General features: G+C 36.1%; 1 protein-coding gene across 1 annotated transcript in view; it reads left to right on the top strand.

The window, feature by feature from the left end:
• RGS21 (regulator of G protein signaling 21) overlaps positions 1-3,362 on the top strand; it is a gene marked incomplete at both ends in the record, with an annotated part of 44,530 nt that extends 41,168 nt beyond the window's left edge. The window contains one exon of the mRNA XM_081039179.1: positions 3,159-3,362. Coding sequence (XP_080895305.1) covers positions 3,159-3,362 — 204 coding nt within the window. The remainder of the gene's footprint in view (positions 1-3,158) is intronic.
• Between the last annotated feature and the right edge of the window lie 19,569 nt (positions 3,363-22,931).

Genomic DNA, 22,931 nt, shown 5'->3' with positions numbered 1-22,931 from the left:
ACGGCGAACTACTACTTGAGCAACGTTGACCAAAGTGTCCACTTGTATAAATTTTTTGGTACCCCCAGTATATATAATATATAGCTATATTATGTATATATTTATATGATAAGAGAACAGAGAAAAAAGAGGTGTCAGAGATAATTCCTATGTTTCAAGCTTAAAAAACTTGGAGAAAAATAATGACATTTATACAACATGTGGGCATGACGTTTTGTCACTGACATTAAGCTAAGCTACCAAACCACATCTTCATAAGAGCACTGATTATCTTCTGAGAACAGCGTATCTGCTCCTTATAAGCTATCAATAGCTGTTGTTGGCAGTTCTTTGGTACAAAAATAGGCAAGTCAGAAAAATGACAGGGATTAAGTCAGAAGTACAAATTTACTATATTTCAGTAAATGATAGTAACTCCAGTATTAGTATGTTGAAATGGTTCTCTTTAAAATTTAAACAAGATTTTTAACAAATATACAAATATTTTTTAACTTTATTTGTACAACATGTATTTGTTGAGTCTACACTGTGCAAAGCATAGCGAGGGATGAGCAAACTGCAAATATTGTCTGAGTAACATAAAATCCTTTGAGAGGTCAAAAAGGAAAAAAAAAATCCACAGGTAAACTTCACACGGCAGATGTCATTTAAAGGTAGTCTTAGAGACATAAAAGATTGTGGAAGACTTGGAAAAAGGAATGACTTTCAGCTAGACTGGGTTGGTATGGAAACATGGTCAGAGGTGGGAAAAGAGAAGAACTTGGAGGGGAACTGTCTAGCTTGGTGGAGATACAGGGCACGCAGAAGAGAAAAACTAACTTGGGACCATACTGTAAAGACCATGAATTCTAAGATAAGAGCTTTGGGCTAAGATAAAGAATGAGGACTTATTGCAGGTGTTCAGCTCTGCTTAACATAATAACCAGGTAACACTGCGCCGTGGGAAAACACTGGCCCCGCTGTCAGTGAAAGTCACTCAATGAATGAATGCTTCAATGGGCTAAGTTGCTGTAGTTACCATTATGGGGGATATAAACTTAAACAAATTGCAGATGATGCTGTTAAATAAATAACAGCGTAAAGGAGGAAAACAGGAAATATACAGTCATTCTCATGTCCCCTCAACACAAACAGATTCTCCTAGATGTTCAAAAACCTCTACAAGATCTTGATAACAGCCACCATTCACTGATGTCCACTATAAGGCCAGCACAATATTAAGTTAATAACATGTTCTCATGCCACTTTTCTGCTGAAAACCCTCAATGTCTTCCTAGTGCTTCTGGTAGAAAAATAAGACCTCCTTACCTAGCACCTAAGTTCTACAAAACTTGGCCTGCATCTCCTCTCCCAAATTCATCACAGGAACTTTTTTTCTCACACCCTGTATCCCATCCAACCAGACGTAGTGGCTTTTCAGAACATAACACGTTCTTTCTTGCATCAGGGACTCTGCATGGGTTGTTTTACTGCCAGAAACGTTTTTCCCCAAGTTCATAGAGGACTGGCTTGACTTCTTTCCATCCTTCAAGTTCAAATCTAAAAGAATACTATTTATTTAGTTGTTGGTTGTCTTTTCCCAAATATAGAAAGCTTTAGGCACATAACAGACACTCATAAATATTTGTAGAATCAGCGAGTGTATGGATCATCTCACTTTAATTCTTATAACAACTCAGTCAAGAATTACCCACCTTAAAGACGAGAAAGCAGAGCTCAGAAATATTAACGTCACTCACCTCTGGTCACCAAGATCATAGGTGTCAGAGCACAGATTAGAAAATTCTCTCTAAGTCTTTCCAGTATCCTGCACCATGTTCCTGTATGAAGATTTAAAAATTGATTCCAGACTTTGAGGCCTTTCCAAGAACTGGCGCATTTGATCTGGAACTTTGATGGAGGACTTAAGAAAGAAAAGCTCTGTGAGCAAAGAGTGGCCTTTTGATGATTTTTCTTAAGTTAAATTTTTTCTCCTCTTCTCTTCTTCCTAGAATAATAATGTTGAAATAGTTTGATATTCCTTATTTCATTTAGTCCTTAAAACTCTTTAAGATAGATGCCATGAAAATGGCATTTTACACCCTGAAAATTAAAGATAAAAGGAAATCACAGAACTTGCTTCCCTCAGACGAACAGCAAGTAAGTAGCTGAGGATGGATTTGACTGCAGGTCTGTCTGTCTATCTTATAACTTCAATTCATCGATTGTCATGTACAGTCTTTCTTTTACCAGACCCCAAAATTCTGGCATTTTTACAATCTCCCTCATTTTTCCAAGAGACATTTTAATTCGATTCAACAAACAGCTATTAATTGTCGATTACACATTAGATATTCTGCTAAGTGCCAAGAAGTAGAATGGTAAATAAGATATACAGCACCTGCCTTTAATGAGCTCTCAATTTTAAGATTCTAATCTCTTTTGCCCTTCATGAATATTTTCATTTTAAACAAAACAACTTGAACTCATCCTGCGTTATATGTACAGTTGGACAAGTCTCCCCACAAGACGGTTTGGGGCATTTTACATATTGGCAGGTGAATGGTGTTTCCCTATGATAGATCTGTGTGTGATGACGGTAATGGGACAGGTTATACACACACACACACACACACACACACACACACACGCATATTCTGTGGGAGGCTTGGGGTCTGTGTAGCGGGGGTCCATTTTGGCAAACAAAAAAAGTACAAATGAGAATGAAAAGCAACATTGTGGCAAACGCACAGGAAGTATGGAGAATGGGAATGGATTAGTGGAGGCCAGCCTGGTTATTGTTCTAGTTATTGTTCTGCCTCTGGAAAGTACATTTTAGGTATGAAGGCCAAAGCACTAGACAAAAATAAAGGATGGGAGGGAAAAGAAATTTAAAATCATAAAATATTTGGTTTGCCTTTTCACTTTGCCAGTTTTTATCATCTCAAAGGAAGGCTTCACCTGTGTTCCCTGTCCATTCCAACCCAGTCGACCTGAGATAAATACACCAAACATGCGTTGTACCTCTGACAATGAACGTTTAACCTTTCTGCTGCTTTGCATCTGATTATCGTTGTGTTTAGGGGGAAAAAATCAAATAACATGCGAATCTACAATCTGCATAAACCGTGTATTCTTTCATTAAACTAATCTAATGATATGCAAACTTACTTCCACAGATTAACATTGATTTCAGCACCAGGGATCTCATCTCAAAGAATATTGCAGAACCAACTCTCAAATGCTTTGACGAAGCTCAGAAGTTGATCTATAGTCTCATGGCCAAGGATTCGTTTCCTCGATTTCTCAAGTCAGAGATTTATAAGAAACTGGTAAATAGCAAACAGGTGGGAAATCATAAAAAATGGCTCCCTTTCTTCTAAGAGGGTAAATGAGAAACTAATAATCAGCTTCTAATTTGGGAGGGAACAAGCGATAGGACAGATCAACCCTTACTTCAAGGCAAAAAATGTTTTAACGTTTTATATCTACAAACACAATCTTACGTCTTTTAGGGTTTAGAAAACATTGTTTTACTCCACCAGAAAAGTAATAGTTTATATGTGAAGCCTAAATTTCTAAGTCATTTGTTTAGAATTTATTCACTTTACCAGGTCCTTAAAAATCATCTACTGGGAAAATACAAAGGGAATTTAGAGATGATATACTCTGAAACCATAAGTGGATATTTTTATGATATTATAAATTCAAGGAACTTTATATTTTCATGTTGCTGAGGGGGAGACTGTTTAGAATCATAGACATAATTCTAAATACCATCTGCATTATTCAAAGCCTCACTTCTGTAAAAAGAGAAATTCGGAACCAAACACAATCCCTCATTTAGTGTATTTAACTATTTCTTTCCAATCAGGGTCTGCTGCATAGTGATGGGACGGTTATCTAAACTGTTGTGGCGGCCCTCAGATTAATTAGAAAAATTGCAAAATGTATGATACATTTATAATCTGTCTAATAATACCACTGACCGAACTTTGTCAAAATATATCACTTGGTTTAATACAATGGCATCACCTGGGCATGTATGGAAAGGGCCTTGGGGGTAGAGATTGATTTTCTTAGATTAATAAGAAGATAAAGAGAAGAGAATGAATAGGAGTATGGATAAGTTGTTATATGATGAACGGCATAGCAGCAATTGTCCCATAAAATAAAAATCATTGCAACATTATCTACTCAAATAAATATAGAGTTAAGTATCTATTATTCATTTAGCACAGGAACTTGTTTATAAAACTCAAAGAAAATTTTTGAATGCATTTATTTTGAGATGTTCCCAAAACCATTTCTATCTGTATACAAATGTCCTGTGATAAGTGTGAATAATTTCATGTCAATAAGAAAATCTATTAAGATTCAACACATCTTCTATCTTTCCATTTTGTTCACACAGATTTATTTATCTTTGTTGATATCTCTATTTTGCAGATTATATGAACATTAAAAAAATTAAAGAAAAAAACAGCATGACATTTTATATTTCCATAAAGTATTCATTTGATAGACAAAACTTTGTCTGCCCTTTGTCACCAAAAATAAACATTTAAACACATGCAAATGGAATATTCCCTGTACATTTGCAAATTTTTTTAAAGGAAGACATAATATAAACTGTGAAGTGTTCATTGCACCTTAAAATACACTTGGTGGAAAATAGATACATACTTTTGGACATTTATTCTGAAGTCTCCACCCTTAATTTTGTCTCTATTGAAATAGGAAACTTAAAAATTATTCCCAGAGATGAAAAAGACTTTGGAAGATAGGACACTTAGAAATCAAAATCACATCCCATCATTTAGACGTGAACAAAATGGGAACTCAGGTATTCCCAGAGGTCACATAGCTGGCAAGTTGCAGAGCTGGTAAGAACAGTGCTTTCTTTCCCAAGGTGCCCCCCGAGTAACTGACCACCGAGCAGCACTGGATTCTCCTTCCCAGTGAGAACTGTGCTGTGGCCTGGAATCTAATTCCTACCAATCCTCCAATAGCCAGGCACTGCTCCTTCTACTGAATATTCCAAATGTCCTTTTACAGCCAGTTTGCAATGCTGCATTTTTAATGACTGCCTCTCAGGTTTGCCCTAACAGTGCCCAGGGAACCTCGGAGCAGGAGATGGTTCGTAGGGGTAGAAAGGCAGCAGGTGTCACAATGGTTTGCTAAACAAGCAGCTGCTGAACGACGTTTTATAGACACCAACTAAAGACCCTCATTAGCAATATTTTTCCCATCCCAACTCATTCCCATTTCAAGCTGTAATTACAGGATTTCTGTCTTAATAGGACAAGAAAGGAAGCACTTTCAGGTTTGGAGGATTAATTTTTTTTTTCAGGTTTTTGGGATAAAAACACATTTCAAGGTTTTGGAATACTTGGAAATGAGAATGTGTACCTTTCTCATGTGGTTCTTTTTATGTCACTTTCACTCCATATGCTACTTTATTTCATCACTGATCATTGATGAGTGAGTCTATGGAAGGGATTTTGAAATAAAAAGGGCTACTTTGCAAAAAATGAATAACAATATTAACATTCCTGGTAAAATAGTTAAATATTTAATGATCCCATAATGTTATTTTCTAAAAATATTTGCACCGTCTTTAAGAAATGAAGTGTGTACATTAAAAAGTAAGCTGTGCAGTAAAACAGTAATAAAGTTATAAGATATTGACATATATATGTCAAATTATAAGGTGAGTTTTCCCAAGCACAGTGTTTTCCATTTTCTGACAGTTCCTACAGGATATATTTTAAAGCAATTTCTGTCTGCCCTCCATTCGACAGACCTAAAAAAATCAAATGGCATATACCTAAAGGAATCTTAGCTTCCTTAACAATCCAAAGTGGAGCTATGACATGAATTTACCTAAAATTCTTTTGAATTTATTTGCATATCAAATAGCAGTAATTCATCAATAATGAATACTGATTCCTGTAAGTTTACGCAAATAACGTTTCTTCTATTTGCCCAGCAAGGATCTATTTCAGTCTCAACTATACTCAACAGATTTTTTTTAATCTAATATTGCCAAAATCTGAAAGCTTTAGGGCATTACAAACATGACCTAGTGTCAAACTTTACTTTCCCAAACTTTCCTTCAGTCTGTCTATATATAGGATTCATTTTACTCACCTTCATTGTTTTACTTTTCTCTAGAGTTTTCTAATAATTTCACATGGCATGTGCAGCCATGGTATTCTTCCTGATGAGAGCACATGTTGATATAATAAAAGCACAGAAAAACGTTTCCCATTTCCTTTCCAATATCCTTTGTTTTAAGCTTAACATCATCTTGGCTTTTATACAATCGTAGCATTCTAGCTTATAACTTTGGAGAACAGTCTAGATTTCTTTCCTGGAATTTCAAGAAAAGTTCAATTCTATTAGACCGGACTAGAAATTTAGATTGACTAGATCTTCCCTTTGTTTAAATGGAAGCTGATAAGCTAATCTTCCCAATCGTATAGGCTATGTTGTAATATAAGCAATCAATAGCAATCATTGTTGGAAAACTAAAATAAATCCATTATACACAAAGAAAATCTCTTTAAAAACAAAACAGACAATTGGTTCCAGTATCGCTGACCTTCACACATTTATTTCCTGTGAAAAAATTCTGTCACTAGGCTTCACCCATGCAGCCCTAACAGTTTTATCCCAATTATATTTAATGTGGGCCTAATTGGCTTCCCAACCACACACTTATGTAATTTATTTCATGGTGACACCAATTAATGAAAAGTGAACTTTTTTTACAACTGTGTGAAAAAGGTGGCATGATGTCAAAGCAGTAATCAATTATTATATGGATAGAGTCACTTGCTCTATGTACTTCTTATTGTTTTGTCACATTTGCCATTGCATTTTAATGGCAAAGCATCAGGAATGAATATTAACTGACAACTATTTACTTCAGCTATGCCATTCCAGAGGAATTTTTTTGTTTTATACAATTACTGTTTATAGTGTGTATTTCACTATAAAATATGTATGCCGAATTAATTCAAATAATAAGTGAACAGATATTGGTGTGTTTCCCAGTATACAGAAGACGGAAAAACAATATTTTCAAAAGAACGCATTTCTTTAAGAAGCCAAATCATTTTTTTTCTCCTTATTTTGTTTAAAACGCAAAAACAGGATTGGATGTCTAGTAGAGAAAAAAAAAGGAAGTTTAATCATGTTATTATTTAGCCGCTGAATATTTATGCCTTGTTCTGTATGTAAAGTCAGCTACGCATTTTTCTGAGAAAACAAAACTGTCTTGTTCGATTCACATTTTTTTCTTGGATGACAATTGTTTAATTAACTATTCCTGGATATCGCACATGAAACATTATTTTATTGACATATTTTTACCACTAAGAATTTTGAAGCAGTTAATTCCTTACGTATATGATATGGTGTCCTTAATCTGATACTTTTTTTCCTTTTGTGCATTTAGAAAAATAAGTTGTAATATTTGAACAATTAAGTTTGTGAATGATGATGGATGCCTTACATATAAAATTTAATAAGTGACGGCACTTTTTAAAAATTGATAAGAAAAAAATTAAATGTTTTATAATGTAGGTGCATTAAATATTCTTGCATTTATTTTACATAGATTTTAATTGAAATGTCTTATTTTAAAAGCATTTGTTCAGGCTTTTAAAAAAGTAAATATTTTTTCTGAATGATGACTGTGAATTATTGTTTTTGTCTTACTTTCCAAATATGTCATGTTTACCACAAAAGACACATAATGATGAATTCAAAATAATAAGACTGGTTTTCCTGTTTTCTTATAAACAGAAAACGTGCGGGAAATTCCTATTATTTAGTAGGAAATAATAGATTTTAAAATTAATCATTCAAAGTGATGTTTGTTTAATATGTGAACATGAATCTTTTATGATATCATTCCAAAAATCTATTATTAAAAATGAGAACACTTCTAGAGAGATTTAAATGTTGAATTTATAATTGATCTACTCAAAGTTTGCTTTTAAAGTATTGTCTATTGTCCAACAATTCCACAGACTCTTTTAGAGGATTCCCTTTTTCCTAGAAGAAGTCTTCTTAAATAGTTAATAAATCCTAACACCGGATGTTCCCATTTTACAGAAGGGCTTTCCATGCAGGACTGGTGTCGGCAGAAGGAGGGGGCTTCCAAGCAGAGGCCTGGTCATGACCAAGTGCACCAACCTTCTGTGGAAGCTTCACCCACACTTAATTGCACGGCAATTAATTAAATGAATTAAATGAATTAACTTCAAACACATATATCGCTATTAACATCATAATTATTACGCAATATTCTTAAAATCTACTAAATTTGCATAATGAAAAAGAACTTGCACTTTTTAGGTAACTCTAAAACCTAAATAACAAAATTGTTATGCTAAATTACTTTTATTAAATCTACAGTATGAAATAAAAAGGTATTTGATTTCTTATGGAAGTGCTTAATGAAAATTTTTATCTTAGGAAATGCCTATATTATAAAACCATACTTTAGTAACATCAAACTGTTGTTCATATTAGGTTTCTTGAAGATTTTTTTAAAATCCTACCTAACTTATAAATAATCACAATGTTCTATGAATTGAAAACAATATTTCATAGTAATTAAACCATACCAGCTTTTAAATATAATTGTATTTGACTGTGAACAAAGAGATTTTTGTTAGCATGACTATTTCAGAAACGTGTCTTGGGCAAAATACAATTTCTTAAGGGATATAAAATATGAGAAAATAATTGAGGAACTTTATGGTAGAAAGTACCTGAAAAAATTTTAACTGTTAAACTCTTTCAATTTAAGATTATCTTCCTCTGGAGATTAAAATGTTAAGCTTAGGAAAGTAGCAACTTTGGGACAAAGCACACAGTATACTGTCTGTCAAGAGCTATGTAATACATTATGCAAATATAATTCTACCTTCATTGTAACACTGAATAGACGCAAGGCCTGGATCATAATGAAACATTTCTTGTTAGCACTATTCTAAAGTTACCATACAACTCAGCCATCAGTAAAATGTTAGTTAATGTATGATGGGAGTATGTGTTAAAACCAAAGCTTTCATTAATTAATTCTATATCACAACACTTTAAATAATGTATCTTACCTTACTATTTTCACTTCCTGTGAAGGATATGAGCTGTAACCCTATTTTCAAGCGAACGAGTTAGATGACCACAATTCTATTGTTTTCAGCAGAAGACACAGGACTCTGAAATCGGAGACAAAATATGTTGTTACTCATAGCAACAGCAGATTATCAGGATCCTTGAGTCCCACCTCGAGCAGGTAAAGTCCCAGGGCGATGGGACCTGCATACTCGATGGTTTGTGTTACAAGAGAGAAAGCCTGAGCTTAGGGAACCTGAAACTTTCATAATGGGCAGATATCATGCTTATCTTTTCACCTGGAGAGAGTCACTCTATTTTCCAAGCCTGTTTGCGATATAACAACCGTGAAAATTTAAACCGGAACAAAAGTATCAGTGCCTCTGCTTGCAAGATGAGCAGAAATGTGAGCGACCCATGGAGCTGTCTTGCAAACACCACCCAACGACTAGACAATAACTAGTCTTGTCACGGAAAACATAGGGAAAATGCTCAGCCATGTTTGCTCTGTGGATTGTGAACTCGGAGCTGCATTTGAACTTGCAGGAAGCCATTGCCTGAACAGGAGGTAATCATCAGTAGAGAAAGATAATAGTCATCTTTTGTCAGAGAAGGTACTCTCCATAAAAATATGCCAAAGTATACGACTTTGTGAGATGGGCTTTTCTCTTTGGAAGCTCTTCAACAGGCTGCATACAAATGAATAAGAGAAATCCCTAGGTGGGGGGAGGGGGGAGAGGCCTATATATTCTACAGATGGCAATACTGAGATGAGCAGACTGCATGTAAAATAAGTGTGATGAGTGAGATGACTCAACAGAAACTTCAGGGCTCCCGGATCTGCTGTTTGCTATCTTTTGAAAGGAAGTCATCGTTGCCAGTCCTGTTTTCCCACAGACGGTGTTAGTTGTGTCACACTACTTGTGGCCCCACATGGTATTCTGCAATATGGCAAAACAATACTGCCCACTTGCAAGTCGGCTCCATGTTCCATGTTGCCACGGTCCTGAAATCACTGTGCAGTGGGCATCAAAGCCTTCCTTCCATTCCCCTTGAAATCCACTGGCATATGTTGGCAGTGATACTATATTCTGGTGTTACCCAAATCTTCAAAATAATTAAACAGTTTTCCACTGTGAGTGGCATGGGACAGCTCCTTTTCAATCCACAGAGATATCCTCGTAATATAGGCTTGAACTAAATAAACTCTAACTTTTGAGGAAAACCATAATCAAAACAAAGCACTGAAATTACTGAGTTTCCTTTCCTTTTTTTGGTCTCATTTTTAAAATTATGCTATCTCTACTCCAACCCTAATGAAAATCTTCACAGAATGGGAAAATATCTTAGGTAATTTGACCCATTATTGTGTAATGCAAATGTCTAAGACATGGCACCAGACTGCTTGCAGTAAGTTTTTTTATATGAGTATTTTATTTTGCTTATTGTTTTGCTATTAATTTCTTTCTGCAGAGTTTTCAGTCTGGTCTGCTTAATCTATTGTTGGAACATAAGGATAATAGAAGTTGACAAAAATGCAGTTACTGTCAAGGTGTGAGTAAAATTCTGTAACCAGTTCCTTAAAAATACCAACTAGCCACTCTCTTGTCCATTCCCTTGGCCCATAGTCTAGAAGTGTAATGAGAAAACAGTGACCACTTTTCACAGACTAAACTCTGATGTAAATCTCCAGCTTATCTCCAGATGAGTTTCCCAGTGGGACCCACATATGTATTTTAGAAGGAAAGCAACTTCCGCCTGATTAGTTCCATTCATTCCATTAGGGAAAACAACTCTTCTCTAAATTTGCATCTGGTTCAAAGTCTAAATATGAGAGGAAATGACAAGGGAAAGTGCTCACAGCTCATTGGGCTCTTCCACAATCCCCAAGGAAGGGTGGCTAGCCAATTAAGTTCAACTGCTGAGTACCAGAGCCTTGGGGATCTGGCCCCCCAGAAGTCACATCTGTAGTTGATGGACTTCTTTGCCCAGAGAAGGGTTTCTCAAAGTAATCTCAGTGACACTTAGGATCTAGTGTCACACATCTGAGAAAGAGGGCCTATGTTACCTTTAGCATGTTGCCATAGTACTCCTGCTATACTTTAACAGTTTTCTCTGATAGTCAAATGGCCCTAAGGTTTCTGATTCTCTAAAATTGTGAGGTTAGGGTCTCTCCCTGTTAAAGATTTTGCTTAGTTCAATCATCAATTCAAATGGAGACTAAAGCCAAGAAACCAAGAGAAGGCGAGACTCAGAAGGGCAGCGATGGAGGAACTAGGAAAAGTCACCAAGAGCACAGATGTGTCATTAGGGACCAAGGCTGAGACCATCACCCCCTTGTGTTCCCACTCCCTATGTACGGACACCGAGATTGGACTGGGAAGAAGGTGGATGGGAAAGAAATTGGTTCATTTGCACTATGGTGTTGGGAGGAGCTCCGTGGAGACCCTGGACCACCAGGAAGATGAACGAGTGGGTCCTAGAGCAAGTTAAGTCTGAACATCGCTGGAGGCAAAACGCCAAAGCTGCAGCTGTCCTACTGTGGGACATCATGAGAGGGTAGGGTTCTCTGGAAAAGATAAGAGTGCTAGGAAAATAGCAGGGAGCAGGAAAAGAGAGAGACCAAATAGGAGATGGACTGACTCCATAAAAGAGGCCACAGGCTGAGTCTCCAGGAGCTGAGCAGGGCTGTGAGGACGAGACATATAGACACCAGTCAACCAGTCATCCTGACTCAACAGTGTGCGTGTGGACACACACACACACACACACACACACACACTTAACCAGAACTTCTCATTCCCTAGTTTACTGGAAAGCCTTTTGGTAACATAAACTATTAATATTCTGTCCATTAATCCACTTATCCAGGACTTATCACCACTGCTTTTCATATTAAACACAGAAAATGTAGCTGAATAAATCCTACAGACATTGTAAAGGCAAGATTGCAAGTTTAGCACTTTGAAGTTTGAAAACACTGCAAAGTAACTTTCAAACACAAGAGTTTCTCTGACAACTAAAGCAAGTTTTTAAACTGAACTCCTACTTGTGATGAGACTTTACAACAAAAAGAATAAATTGCTCTACTTTCCTTCTGAATAAGAAAACCCGTTTGCTATAAGGAACGTTCCACAGAGTTCTATTTAACCACAGGCATTTGACTGTGTCTGAAGTACTTCAGCATCTCCTAGTATGTCATCATTCCGAACTCGTTCAGAATTCACTGAAACATCACAGAGCATAATATATTCATTTGGTAACCATCTGGATGTCACATTTATTTCTATAGGGGTTCAATTGTAATTCAGCATTACTGGACACTCAGGAAAAGCGTTAGCCTTAATTTCTACAGTTGCCCCACTGTTAGAATAACTCCTCTGCATCTAAATCAGCACATTTGCATATAACATTTGTTCTTTATCTGAGCTTTATATTGTAAAGAATCTCCTTTTCCTGATTATCACGTTTAAATGCAAATGGTTCAATACACTGCTGGTCTGTTACAGTCATGAAGAAATTTTAAATATCTCTACCTTTAATAGCAAGAGAGTCCAAACGTTAAGTAAAGCTGCGAGAATAATACACACCTGTGTTATTATTCTTTTAAAAAGTACAATGTGCCTAAATAATATAAGCATACTTCTGCCATGTTTTCCTGAGCTAAACACAACAAGGCTATGTTAAAATATAAATACCCTATGGGAAAATAGTCTTAAATTGTGTGTGTTTTGAGGCACGCTATTCCTCTTTTTATTTTTGTAAAGGGAGCTGAGCAATAATACAAGGGATTGGAAAATGGTTCTGGAAGTGGGTAGAATGTTCCTGTTCTCTGACTCTCAGAGGCTTGCGTGTCAGCCCAAGAACTGAAAAGTGAGAATGAGAAAGATGTAGACAAAAAAAATGTTCTAGTTTGAAAGACCAATATAAGATGGAGATATGAAATCAAAGTTACAATTGCAATCTGTTGAACTAATTCTACAGGGTCATGGTAAAAAACAAATATGTGTGTATGTGATAAAAAAATATTTTTTCCATGCTTCATCATGTTGCAATATTAAACAAAATCATAATAATTACAACTATATGAACTGAACTCAAAAATATGATATATAAACATGAATAGAAACATGTATTATTTTATATAGGTAGATTAGAAGTATTTAGTATTGGTTGTGTAGCAGTATTAGTCTTAACTATAACATAATTAACCATAACTAAGATCTAAAATACTTTCAAAAAGAAAATCTCAGACAGCACCCCAATACAATACCATATCAAAGATGTAAGAGAAAGTTTAAACCCTACTTTATAGAACATGAAGTAGAGGTTGATTTGGGGATTTATAATATAGTGAGCTCATCATGAATAAAAATGGGCTGACTCTCACCAAACATTTTTCAAAGGGTTTTAAAAATGTTCAGTTGTCTTCAATTCTCAACGCCAATATATTCCCTACTGAGAAAACAAGGGGAAAGGCAGTAAATCCTTCCCAGATTAATTAAGTCATATTTCTTGAGGCCTTGTAAAAGCTGAATTGTAACTGAATGAATGAATTGTAAACAGATACACCAGTAAGTACAAATATCCAGTTTTAGATTCTGGCGAAGCCATCAACCCATATTTAGAAAGACCCCCAGTGTCCTGCATAGACACGTGGCTATTTCCTGTGAGGTAATGCCATCTTTCCTAAATTGACCCACACTTTAAAACTGAGATGCTGGATCCCTGACAAGACTTAAAAGGTCTTAACTGAAACATGAATTGTCCCTTTTAAATAGTATACCAGTCACATCACAAAGAGAAAAAACATGTGATCATTTCGCATGTATAATGATTCCAGCTGATACAAAATATTTTTAAAAAGAAAGATTTAAGAGGAGTGAAAAGCGTGAACTTTTAAGGAATCATGGATTCTTCTTTCCACCTAATATTCCTCACCAAAAATGTCTGTGTTTACCATAAGTTTGCAGATCTGATGTTTAAATCTTTTAGAATTTAAATCCACCAAATGTTATATAGCTATGTCAAGCCCACATCATTTAATACAGGAAAGAATCTTTTGGTTTTAAAACAGCATTTTCTGTTTTAAATTTCTCAATGATAGCTACTCAAAATTTTGCAAGGCAGTTTTCACTGGGAATTTTTCTTGAGAGAAGTTATTCGTCGGTATTCCTAAATCTCAGAAAAAGAAAGACATTTCAATAAATTGCTATGCCATTAAAAAGAGCTAGAATTTGTTATGACACTTAAGTGTCTCTGAAAAACTAAATAATTTGTCAACTGTATCAAACAAAGCAGCCTTTCTTGTCTTTCAAGAATGGATTTTCTTCTTTGACCTTGAGATGATGGCCATAACACACGAAAATTTTTCACTTTATCAAATGCAATGCTATTGGCCTTCGATGCTATTTAAAACACTAAAACTCTCCCCCAGATGAGAGAGCAAATAGCATTTCTCGGTAACAGATATTAACCTTTTGCCTAATGAGATTAATTTGTTGTCCTGTGTGTTACAGATATCTATCCAGAACAATTTCTTTTCTGCATTATCAGAGATTTCTGCTTCATCAGAGATAGCAGACAAACATTTAATCAGCCCCTCATTTTTTTTCCTTCCCTGCCCCACCTGTTTCCTGAGAGGGAAGGCCGGTTGCTGAGCAACAGACTTTCTGAAAAGCAGACAGGTCTCCATCTCCCTTAGTCAGGGAAGGGCAGGCAGGAGAAGCTAACCTACCTGAGGCTGGGAGACCAGGGAAAGCTTCTGGCCTGGCCACCTTTCCCAGGCTGCTACAGCACTGCAATCGGTCATGGAGTTTGGCAGCCATATAATTGCACAGTTCCAAAATATGAAATGCTTTTGCAATCACACTTACTAAATTAGAGTCAACTAAATGTTTAAGAAAACTAAAAATAATCAACTTGTCTCAGGACATTCCATAAAGCAAAAAATGTTTAGTCCCAAGACAATAACTTTTGTGTTCTTACGGATGTGGGGCAGACTGGAAAACCTAACACCTCATTTGTGCATTTGTTGACTTATTTATCTTTATGTCTGTTTATCTATTATTTATTCATTTACATTGGGAGATAGTCTGTTAGTAAACACATGCAATGAATTTCATCTGAAGGTTATTCATCAGATTTTCCGAGACTTCAATTGTTCTGTCCTGCAGTTTACATAATTGATTTTAAATTCAAAATTCACTGCGTGTTCCAGGAATTAAGACAGTTCTTCTTGCTTCTATGAACAAAACAGTAATTACGTCTATCTAATCCCAAAATTATGTAAAATTTTAGCCTCTTTTTGTCATCAAAAATGCATTGCTAAGTCTTACTTCTTCAGTCAAGTTGCTTCTCTGCCCACACTTTTAAAGAAATCAACAAGACTCCACAGACTTGTCCTTGCTCTATTTTAGAACTTTATTGAATCAAGATGTTATAAAAGATAGATTTAGTCTCTTTGTTTAAAGTAAAAGATATGAGAACCATGCAGAAGTAGTATATTAAAGTAGCTAAAGGAATGAATTCTTTCCACCAATATTTACTGAGGTGCGAAGTATTTCTCCGAATCACTGGAATCAACCATGATAGAAGCAGGCAGTCTTGCCTTCATGGTGCATATAGTTGAGTAAAACTGACAGACACTTATTTTTTTTTTAATTATTCTATGTGTATTATGCTTCCTGCTGAGGATACAGCCATAAAGAGAACAGAGTGACATAATGTTAGCTCTCAGGAGATCACAACTGCAGTGGAAGGTACAAACAATAAACAAAGGCACAGTTATATGTCAGACTGTGACCAGTTCCATGAAAATAAGAAGGAAGGAAGGAAGGAAGGAAGGAAGGAAGGAAGGAAGGAAGGAAGGAAGGAAGGAAGGAAGGAAGGAAGGAAGGAAGGTAGGAAGGAAGAAAGAGAGGGAAAGAGACAGACGACAGATTACAATGCCTGTAGAGATGAGAAACATTATCAAGGGCCTGATTTAAAGAGGTCATTTTTACTGCTGTTCCAATAAAGAGTTGGACTCCACTTTTGACATTTGACCACTGACAGCTTGTAAGCCCCATCTCGTCCACTTTCCCTCTTGCCCCACATCTGGGCAACCAATAAGAAAGGCCAGCTTGCTCCTTCCCTTAGTGCCAAGTCCCCTTAGTGAAATTTCAAATAAGGCAAGTCTCTACTCCTCCGGAGAACCCTCCCCGCACCACCCCTCGCACCCTCAGGAAAACCCAAACTCTTTGTCTGTCCTACCCAGCCGTTTTCAGACCCCTGTGGGAGCCTGCCCTGCTTTCCCCAGAAGCCTCTTCCTGTGAGTCATATATCTCTTCATACTCTCCTACTGTACGTGTGGTGCCATCGGTCTGGACGTCCAGACCAAATCTGGGGTGGGGAAAGCATCCCACCTTCCACAGGGCAACCGTGGAACAGCTACCTAGATTTTTCAATTAGCTGTAGGAATTTAAAACAATTAGAGAAATGATTTGAACACTGTACATGAAATGACACAGGCATTAATGGTTTAGTAGTTACTAGCTAGGCTTTTTAGTAGCTACCAAAATATTAACATTAAACAAACAAACAAAAGAAAAAACAGACATAGAAAGGTCTAGAATTTCAACGGAGAACAGTTGTCCTAACATCTACCTGCACGTCTTCATAACTGTGTACTAGTTTCTTAGGAACCACTTGAAATTTTCGTGAAATGACACTAAGTGAATAAATAATTACCATCTGTAAATTGCAGATATTTCAATAGAAATCACATGGAAGGAGATAGTTTGCCGCGAGGTCAGCATGTCATGCTTTTTTTTTTTAAAGCAAAAGCAAAGTTCTAAAATAAGAACAATAACAGGAGAGAAATGTGGCCAGGCCACTGGGAATCTCTGATGATCCCTCATGGAACTGAGCAGCATAAATAAAAAACCAATCGCACGTCAGCTGTGCTGACATGATTGTCTTGGCACCTTTCAAAACACAACGAAAATTCCCTACTACTACTTCACCTTTTTCTGCCAGTGTAATCTGATCTAGCACTTTCACAGTATTTTTGTTTTCCAGAAATCTGACCTGTATCCAGAGCTTTCTTAACTTCAAAGCAAGAGGTCTGAATTATATCTCAAACCATAATTATTTCGGGGATGATAATTATAAAATCAGGGATTTAGTACGAAAACCATGCTTTTCTGCCTGGTTTCACAAGTTCGGGGTGAATTTATTTGCTTCCCTGCCCCTTATTCATGAGCAAAAAGAACCCCATATTGTATCAATTCCAACAGAGTCTTAAAGAAGCTAGAAACAGGACAGGTTATTGTGTTCTCATTCCATCACTTGAAATGCCATTTTCTTTTTTTTTCTTTTTTTGTCCAACCAAGAAAAAAGAAGCACAGTAAAAATAATTAGTTCAAAATATGAACTCATACCAAGGAAAAAGTACTTGAAGCTTCTCTCTCTTCTTTATCAGACCTGTCCCCAGAGCTGGGAGTACAAGGAAAACCTATATTCGGATGGTGATATCGTGAGGTATTCCCCTTCTTCACAGTAAAGCCCTAAGAGGCTTTACTAAGAGGCTTTTGTCTTCTGGTTAGTTTGTTGTTGTTGTTGTTGTTGTTTTTTAACTCTGAAAATCTTGATGCAGGCTCCTCCTTTTCACAGTGCCTTTTTCATTGAACGATATTGTGCTTTTTGAGGAAAGGGTTAAAATGTTATGTGGAAACTTGAATATGTTGCTCTTATTTAACCTCAAGGACTAATCTAAATTATTTTGCTTTCGTCATTCCATGTAAATGTGCTTCTCAACGTATATTCTCACGATATAGTATGATTCCTAGACTGTCTATTCTGTCAACTCGAACAAACCGTATGCATTCAACCTCAGACATTCTAAAACTTCACACTTGCATATACAAAAAAAAGAAAGACATCTGATATCTCTGATGGAATATCTATCTACCCATTCTTCAGTTATTTTTCATTCTGCTCCCCCACCTACACACACACACACACACACACAAATACATAAATTAGGATATCAGAAAAAGGAATCTTTTTTTCATGTGAAAAACTGGCAGCCCTGCTAATACCAAAACTACTTCCCCAGACCTTTTAGAATTCCTCCAGGACAATTTTGACAGAGTTTTCATCTTAATGACAGAAAGTTGCTGCTCAAGAAATCATTTCCTGAAACCAAGGGGAAAGAAAGACAGCTATTTCAGGCACAAATCAGTCCCTGGCTCTTTCTTACCTGCTACTCACAGTGGCCATTCTTTATAAGCGCGAGGTTCCCTAAGATAGACACAAATCTTAATTTTACCAACCCGCCTATTCTTTCCTCATAAATCTGCAGGTTCCTTGGAAAGACACAAATTTCTCTTTCATACATTCCATAATCAAAACTCAGAAAGACTTTAATATTAGCTAAGAATCATTAATAATCAAGTCAGCTGTTTCCGTACATATGAATGGATCCTGCAACAATGTTTAAAGCTCCCTAAAAACTGAAGTGTATATTTATATACAGTTATATGCATCTATAATAAACAAGTTTCCTACAGTTTTGTCCAGTTTTATATATAATATTAAAAAGCATAAGTAGGATACATAGTTTTAACAATATTTTATTGACATTAGTTAGCCAATTGTGAAGCAATATTTTAGTGAATTTTTCCTGCAGTGCTTAATTATATCAAACTGTGTTTTCTTTAATATTTATTTAAATTAATTCTACTTGTGCGTATTGTAAAATCTGGTTCTGTTGAACTTAACTCCCATCTATTTCAACGATTCCTTCAAATGATCCAAACAGGAATGGTTATATTTAGCTCCCTTGTGGATTTTAAATGTATTTGCCTGGAGGGCCCTAAAAGTAACCCTGTAGGATCTCGTGCTGTCCATCAAAACCAGTGCCAGACATTGTAATAACTTACAGCTTTGAGTAAAAGAGAACCTTTGAGCAAAAGAAAACAATCTATAACCCTTCTTATTAAACTGTATTCTCTATAACTATTAACCTTTAGTTTCCTTAAATTCTCTTATTCATTTATCAACTAAAAGTTTCTTTTTTCCACTAAGGTTTTGAAATATGGGCATTTATTCTGTCACTTCAAGATTTTTGTAGGAAAAAAAGGTTTCCCTTATCCAGGTGGCTCATGATATTGTATATCTAGATTTGATTTCTATGCAATTTGTTCTTTAAGATTTTTAAGCCTAAAAGTTTCTACCCACCTCTGTCCATTTCATAGCATTTTTTGTTGCTGCATCACTGTAAGTTAACCCTTTCGGATACCATCTCTGAATCTAAAATGCTTTTCCACTACCTACATCAATACCTATTAAATATTTAACTGCTTTAAAATAATCTGTAGCTTTACCATTTTGGCAAACATGACACTAACCTGACACCTTTCCACTGAGGTAACTGTTGCCAAAGTCAGAAGTCAAGATGGCCAAAAAATGATGAAGCAATCTCAGAAGATGTTGGAACAACAAAGGAAATCAAAGATCTTTTAATACCATACCTTTATTTCACCTAAGGGAAAACACAAGTTCAGGAAAAAAATGAAAGCCCAAGTTTAAAGAACTAGTTAGTCACGGAACCGAGGATTAAAACCAAGTCTCATTTTCATTTTGATGTTTTCAATCTCATGTCCATGAACTTCAAGGGAAACAAACACATGATTTAAACTTTCACAATTTCCAATTTGCTCCACTACAAATCCCAAGCTCCACAAATTTAGGGTTGCTTCTCTAGATCATTATTTTATCTACCACAGTTTTCTTTTCTACAATCACAAATACCAAATAATATGTATGTGAATGTGGATTGTGAAGTCCAAGTTCGTTATTTTGAAAAATTACCCCTACTGGTGGATATCTTACTTTACTAATATTTACTGAAATAATCATTTTAAAACTTCTACTTAGAATATTTTTAACTGCCTCTTGTTCCTTCACAGCCTGTTTCAAAATTCCACAAATTTATCGGCAGAAATGAGCTTTGATTTGGATTAACTTTTGCTTAAACAGTGATAAGCTCATCCATATGATCCCCTCCAGCTTCCCTGGCATGGAACTTCTCAAGTGTGCTATATCCAGAAGAAGACAAAATGGCAAGATAATCTTTGGTCTCTAATTAGGTTCACGCCTATCATTCCAGCATTCAGACACAAACGAATTGGCAAACCTCAGTGGACTTCTTTTAAAAATGAACACACTGATTGACTTTTGGTTGGTGCTTAAAAATAAAACATCCTGAGGAAAGATTGGCATCTTTTGTACCTGCAGATTCCTGATCTCTGAAGAAAACATATGTTCCCAATAGCTTGCAGGTATTATCTAGGACTTCTGAAGAGAGCAGAGCCTCTTAAAAACGCACACGTGCCCATAATATCAGTACTTCCTCCGATACGGTAAAATAAAATGGATAAATGAATAAGAAATGAACTATCACAAATGTGTTTGCCTCGTCCTCACATATAAATTGCGATGGGACAAAAGTCCCATCATGAATTCAAATAACTAAACATCAGTGTTAGGAGGGGGGAAAAAAGATGACTGCTATAAAGGACTACTAGAAATGCAAGGCTCATTTCAGACCAGCATCTGGAGAGAATCACTAATTGATTTTACCTATGACTATCCTGATACAAAGGGGTTTTTGTAGTACCTGATATATTTTTCAGTCATTTGGAGCTGTAACTTCTACTTCTAATAACGCTTGAACACTTGGTAGCCACAATGTTTGGATACCAGAAGCAGAAGAATAAAAAAAAGTGACTTCAAGTCTCGAAGGATCACAGAAGGGTTGTCTTAGTGTAGAAGCAGAAGCTAAATACCTTTCAAAATGATAAGGAGCATTATCATATCAATGGCTTTGCTTCTGATGATGCTTGGCCAAGCATGTAGCAGGCCACACAGTAGGTGCTTTCATTTATATCTCATATACTCTTTGCAGTAACTGTATGAATAGGCATAGTGATACTTACTTTACAAAATAAAGAAACTGAGAGTCCATGAGATTAAGTAACACAATGCACACAACACAACTAGTAAGAGCAAAAGTGTTTCCTTAAAGAATTCCCCTCTATTATTTCTTTGCTCTTCAGCAAAGGTAATAGAGTGTGTTTGAAATTCCACTGTCATGAATTCAGTCTTTGCAAAACTTGAATTTTTACTGTTCTACAACTGAATGGAATTTGGCTCACACTTTTTTCTTTCACCAAAAGAATTTATCTTGCCAGTTCAAGGTAATACAGATCTTTACAATATAAAATTGAATCAAATCAAGTTCTCTTTCTCTCTCTCCCACTCCCCTCCTTCCCTCCCTCCCTCTCCCCTCTCTTACCGCTCTCATCTATTTCCACACCTTTCTTAGAGGCACAGTAAACCTATAAATCTTAGAGACACAGTAAACTTATAAATCTTGCCTCCACCTGTCGGGCCTGGATGTTCAGAACTCTATGATATCATGGTCCATAGGGTACTTCACTCAAACACTGATAACCCACAACTCTGATATTCCGAGATACTTACCATCTTGCTTAGCTGTGCCCTGACACTCATAAGTCATGAGCTCTGTGATTCCTCCAAACTTACCTGCTGTCTCCAGAGTTGAGCATTAAACTGCAAGAACTTTTCTTCTAGTCTCTTTTCTGCCCCGTGGTTGAACCCATCATCTTCAAGAATGGCTCCTAGTGGGAGGAGGGATATAGGGAAGTCACTCTGGGAAACAAAGAAGCTGGTCTAGCCAAACCTTGTAAACATAATGACAGTTCTTCTGATACACAAACTAATGGTATTCTCTCCCAGGAGAGTCCTCATCCATGAAAATGTTTTAGCAGAAAACACTTGGTTTGTCTAGGATTGTTTGTATGAAACAAACCCGGAATCTATAAATTTATAGCACATGGCTCCCTGGAAAATGTCACATAAGCTATACAACCATCTGGAAATAAAATGGCAATATGTCAGAGTAAAATGGCCCTCTTTTGTGTCATTTATGTAGCCATAAATATCACAGAGAGACTCAAATATCACCTGAACCAGAGCACATCCTGTCTGGCAAGGTGTAACCTGAGGAACTGCCCTGAAGATCTTGGATCGTCCCCTGGTTGCTATGCCTATGACTATATGTCTTCCCGAAAAGATTAGTAAAGCTTGTTATTGGGTAAGAGCTCTCCTGTGAGTGGGTCTGATTTAACAATCCAGACTTCTGTGTCACCTCAACTCATCATCAATTTTCTCTTACTGGTATAAACCCTCTGAGTTCCAGATTTGGGCTGTTGATATTTTTAAATAAGATTATGAAATTCACTGCATGCATTTCCCTTTAAAGCACCTGACTCTGACAATTGAAAGGAGGGATCTTTCTGTCTATTCTCTGCTTGAATCACCGAGAACAGTAAGGATGATGACAATATTAAAATACATATTCCAATATCAAAATATGAACTGTTACTTTGTCATTCCTATGTCATCATATATTTTCAAGTACTGTTTAAAAGCAAACATGGATTATTAGCAATCTATCTGCAATCTTGCCTAGGACGTGTACAGAAAGAGTGAGTGAAATATTCAATTACAACAAATTGTGAGAAGTAGATTTGGTGAATTCTTAGAAAGAAATTTCTATACATGTCCATCAGACATAATTTGAAAAACAGAAGTCACATCCATAACTAACCTGCTAAATATGACCTAAAATGATTTACCATTTTATAAAAAAAGTATGTCAGTCAATGATCTAGACCCATAAAATTCTAAAGTCTACCACAGAACAAAATTGAATACAGAGTACCCCTAAGGAATCTTTACAAATT

The sequence above is a fragment of the Rhinolophus hipposideros genome (assembly GCF_964194185.1).
Source record: "Rhinolophus hipposideros genome assembly, chromosome: 26".
Classification (NCBI taxonomy): domain Eukaryota; kingdom Metazoa; phylum Chordata; class Mammalia; order Chiroptera; family Rhinolophidae; genus Rhinolophus; species Rhinolophus hipposideros.
This window is presented reverse-complemented; position numbering and strand designations above follow the sequence as displayed.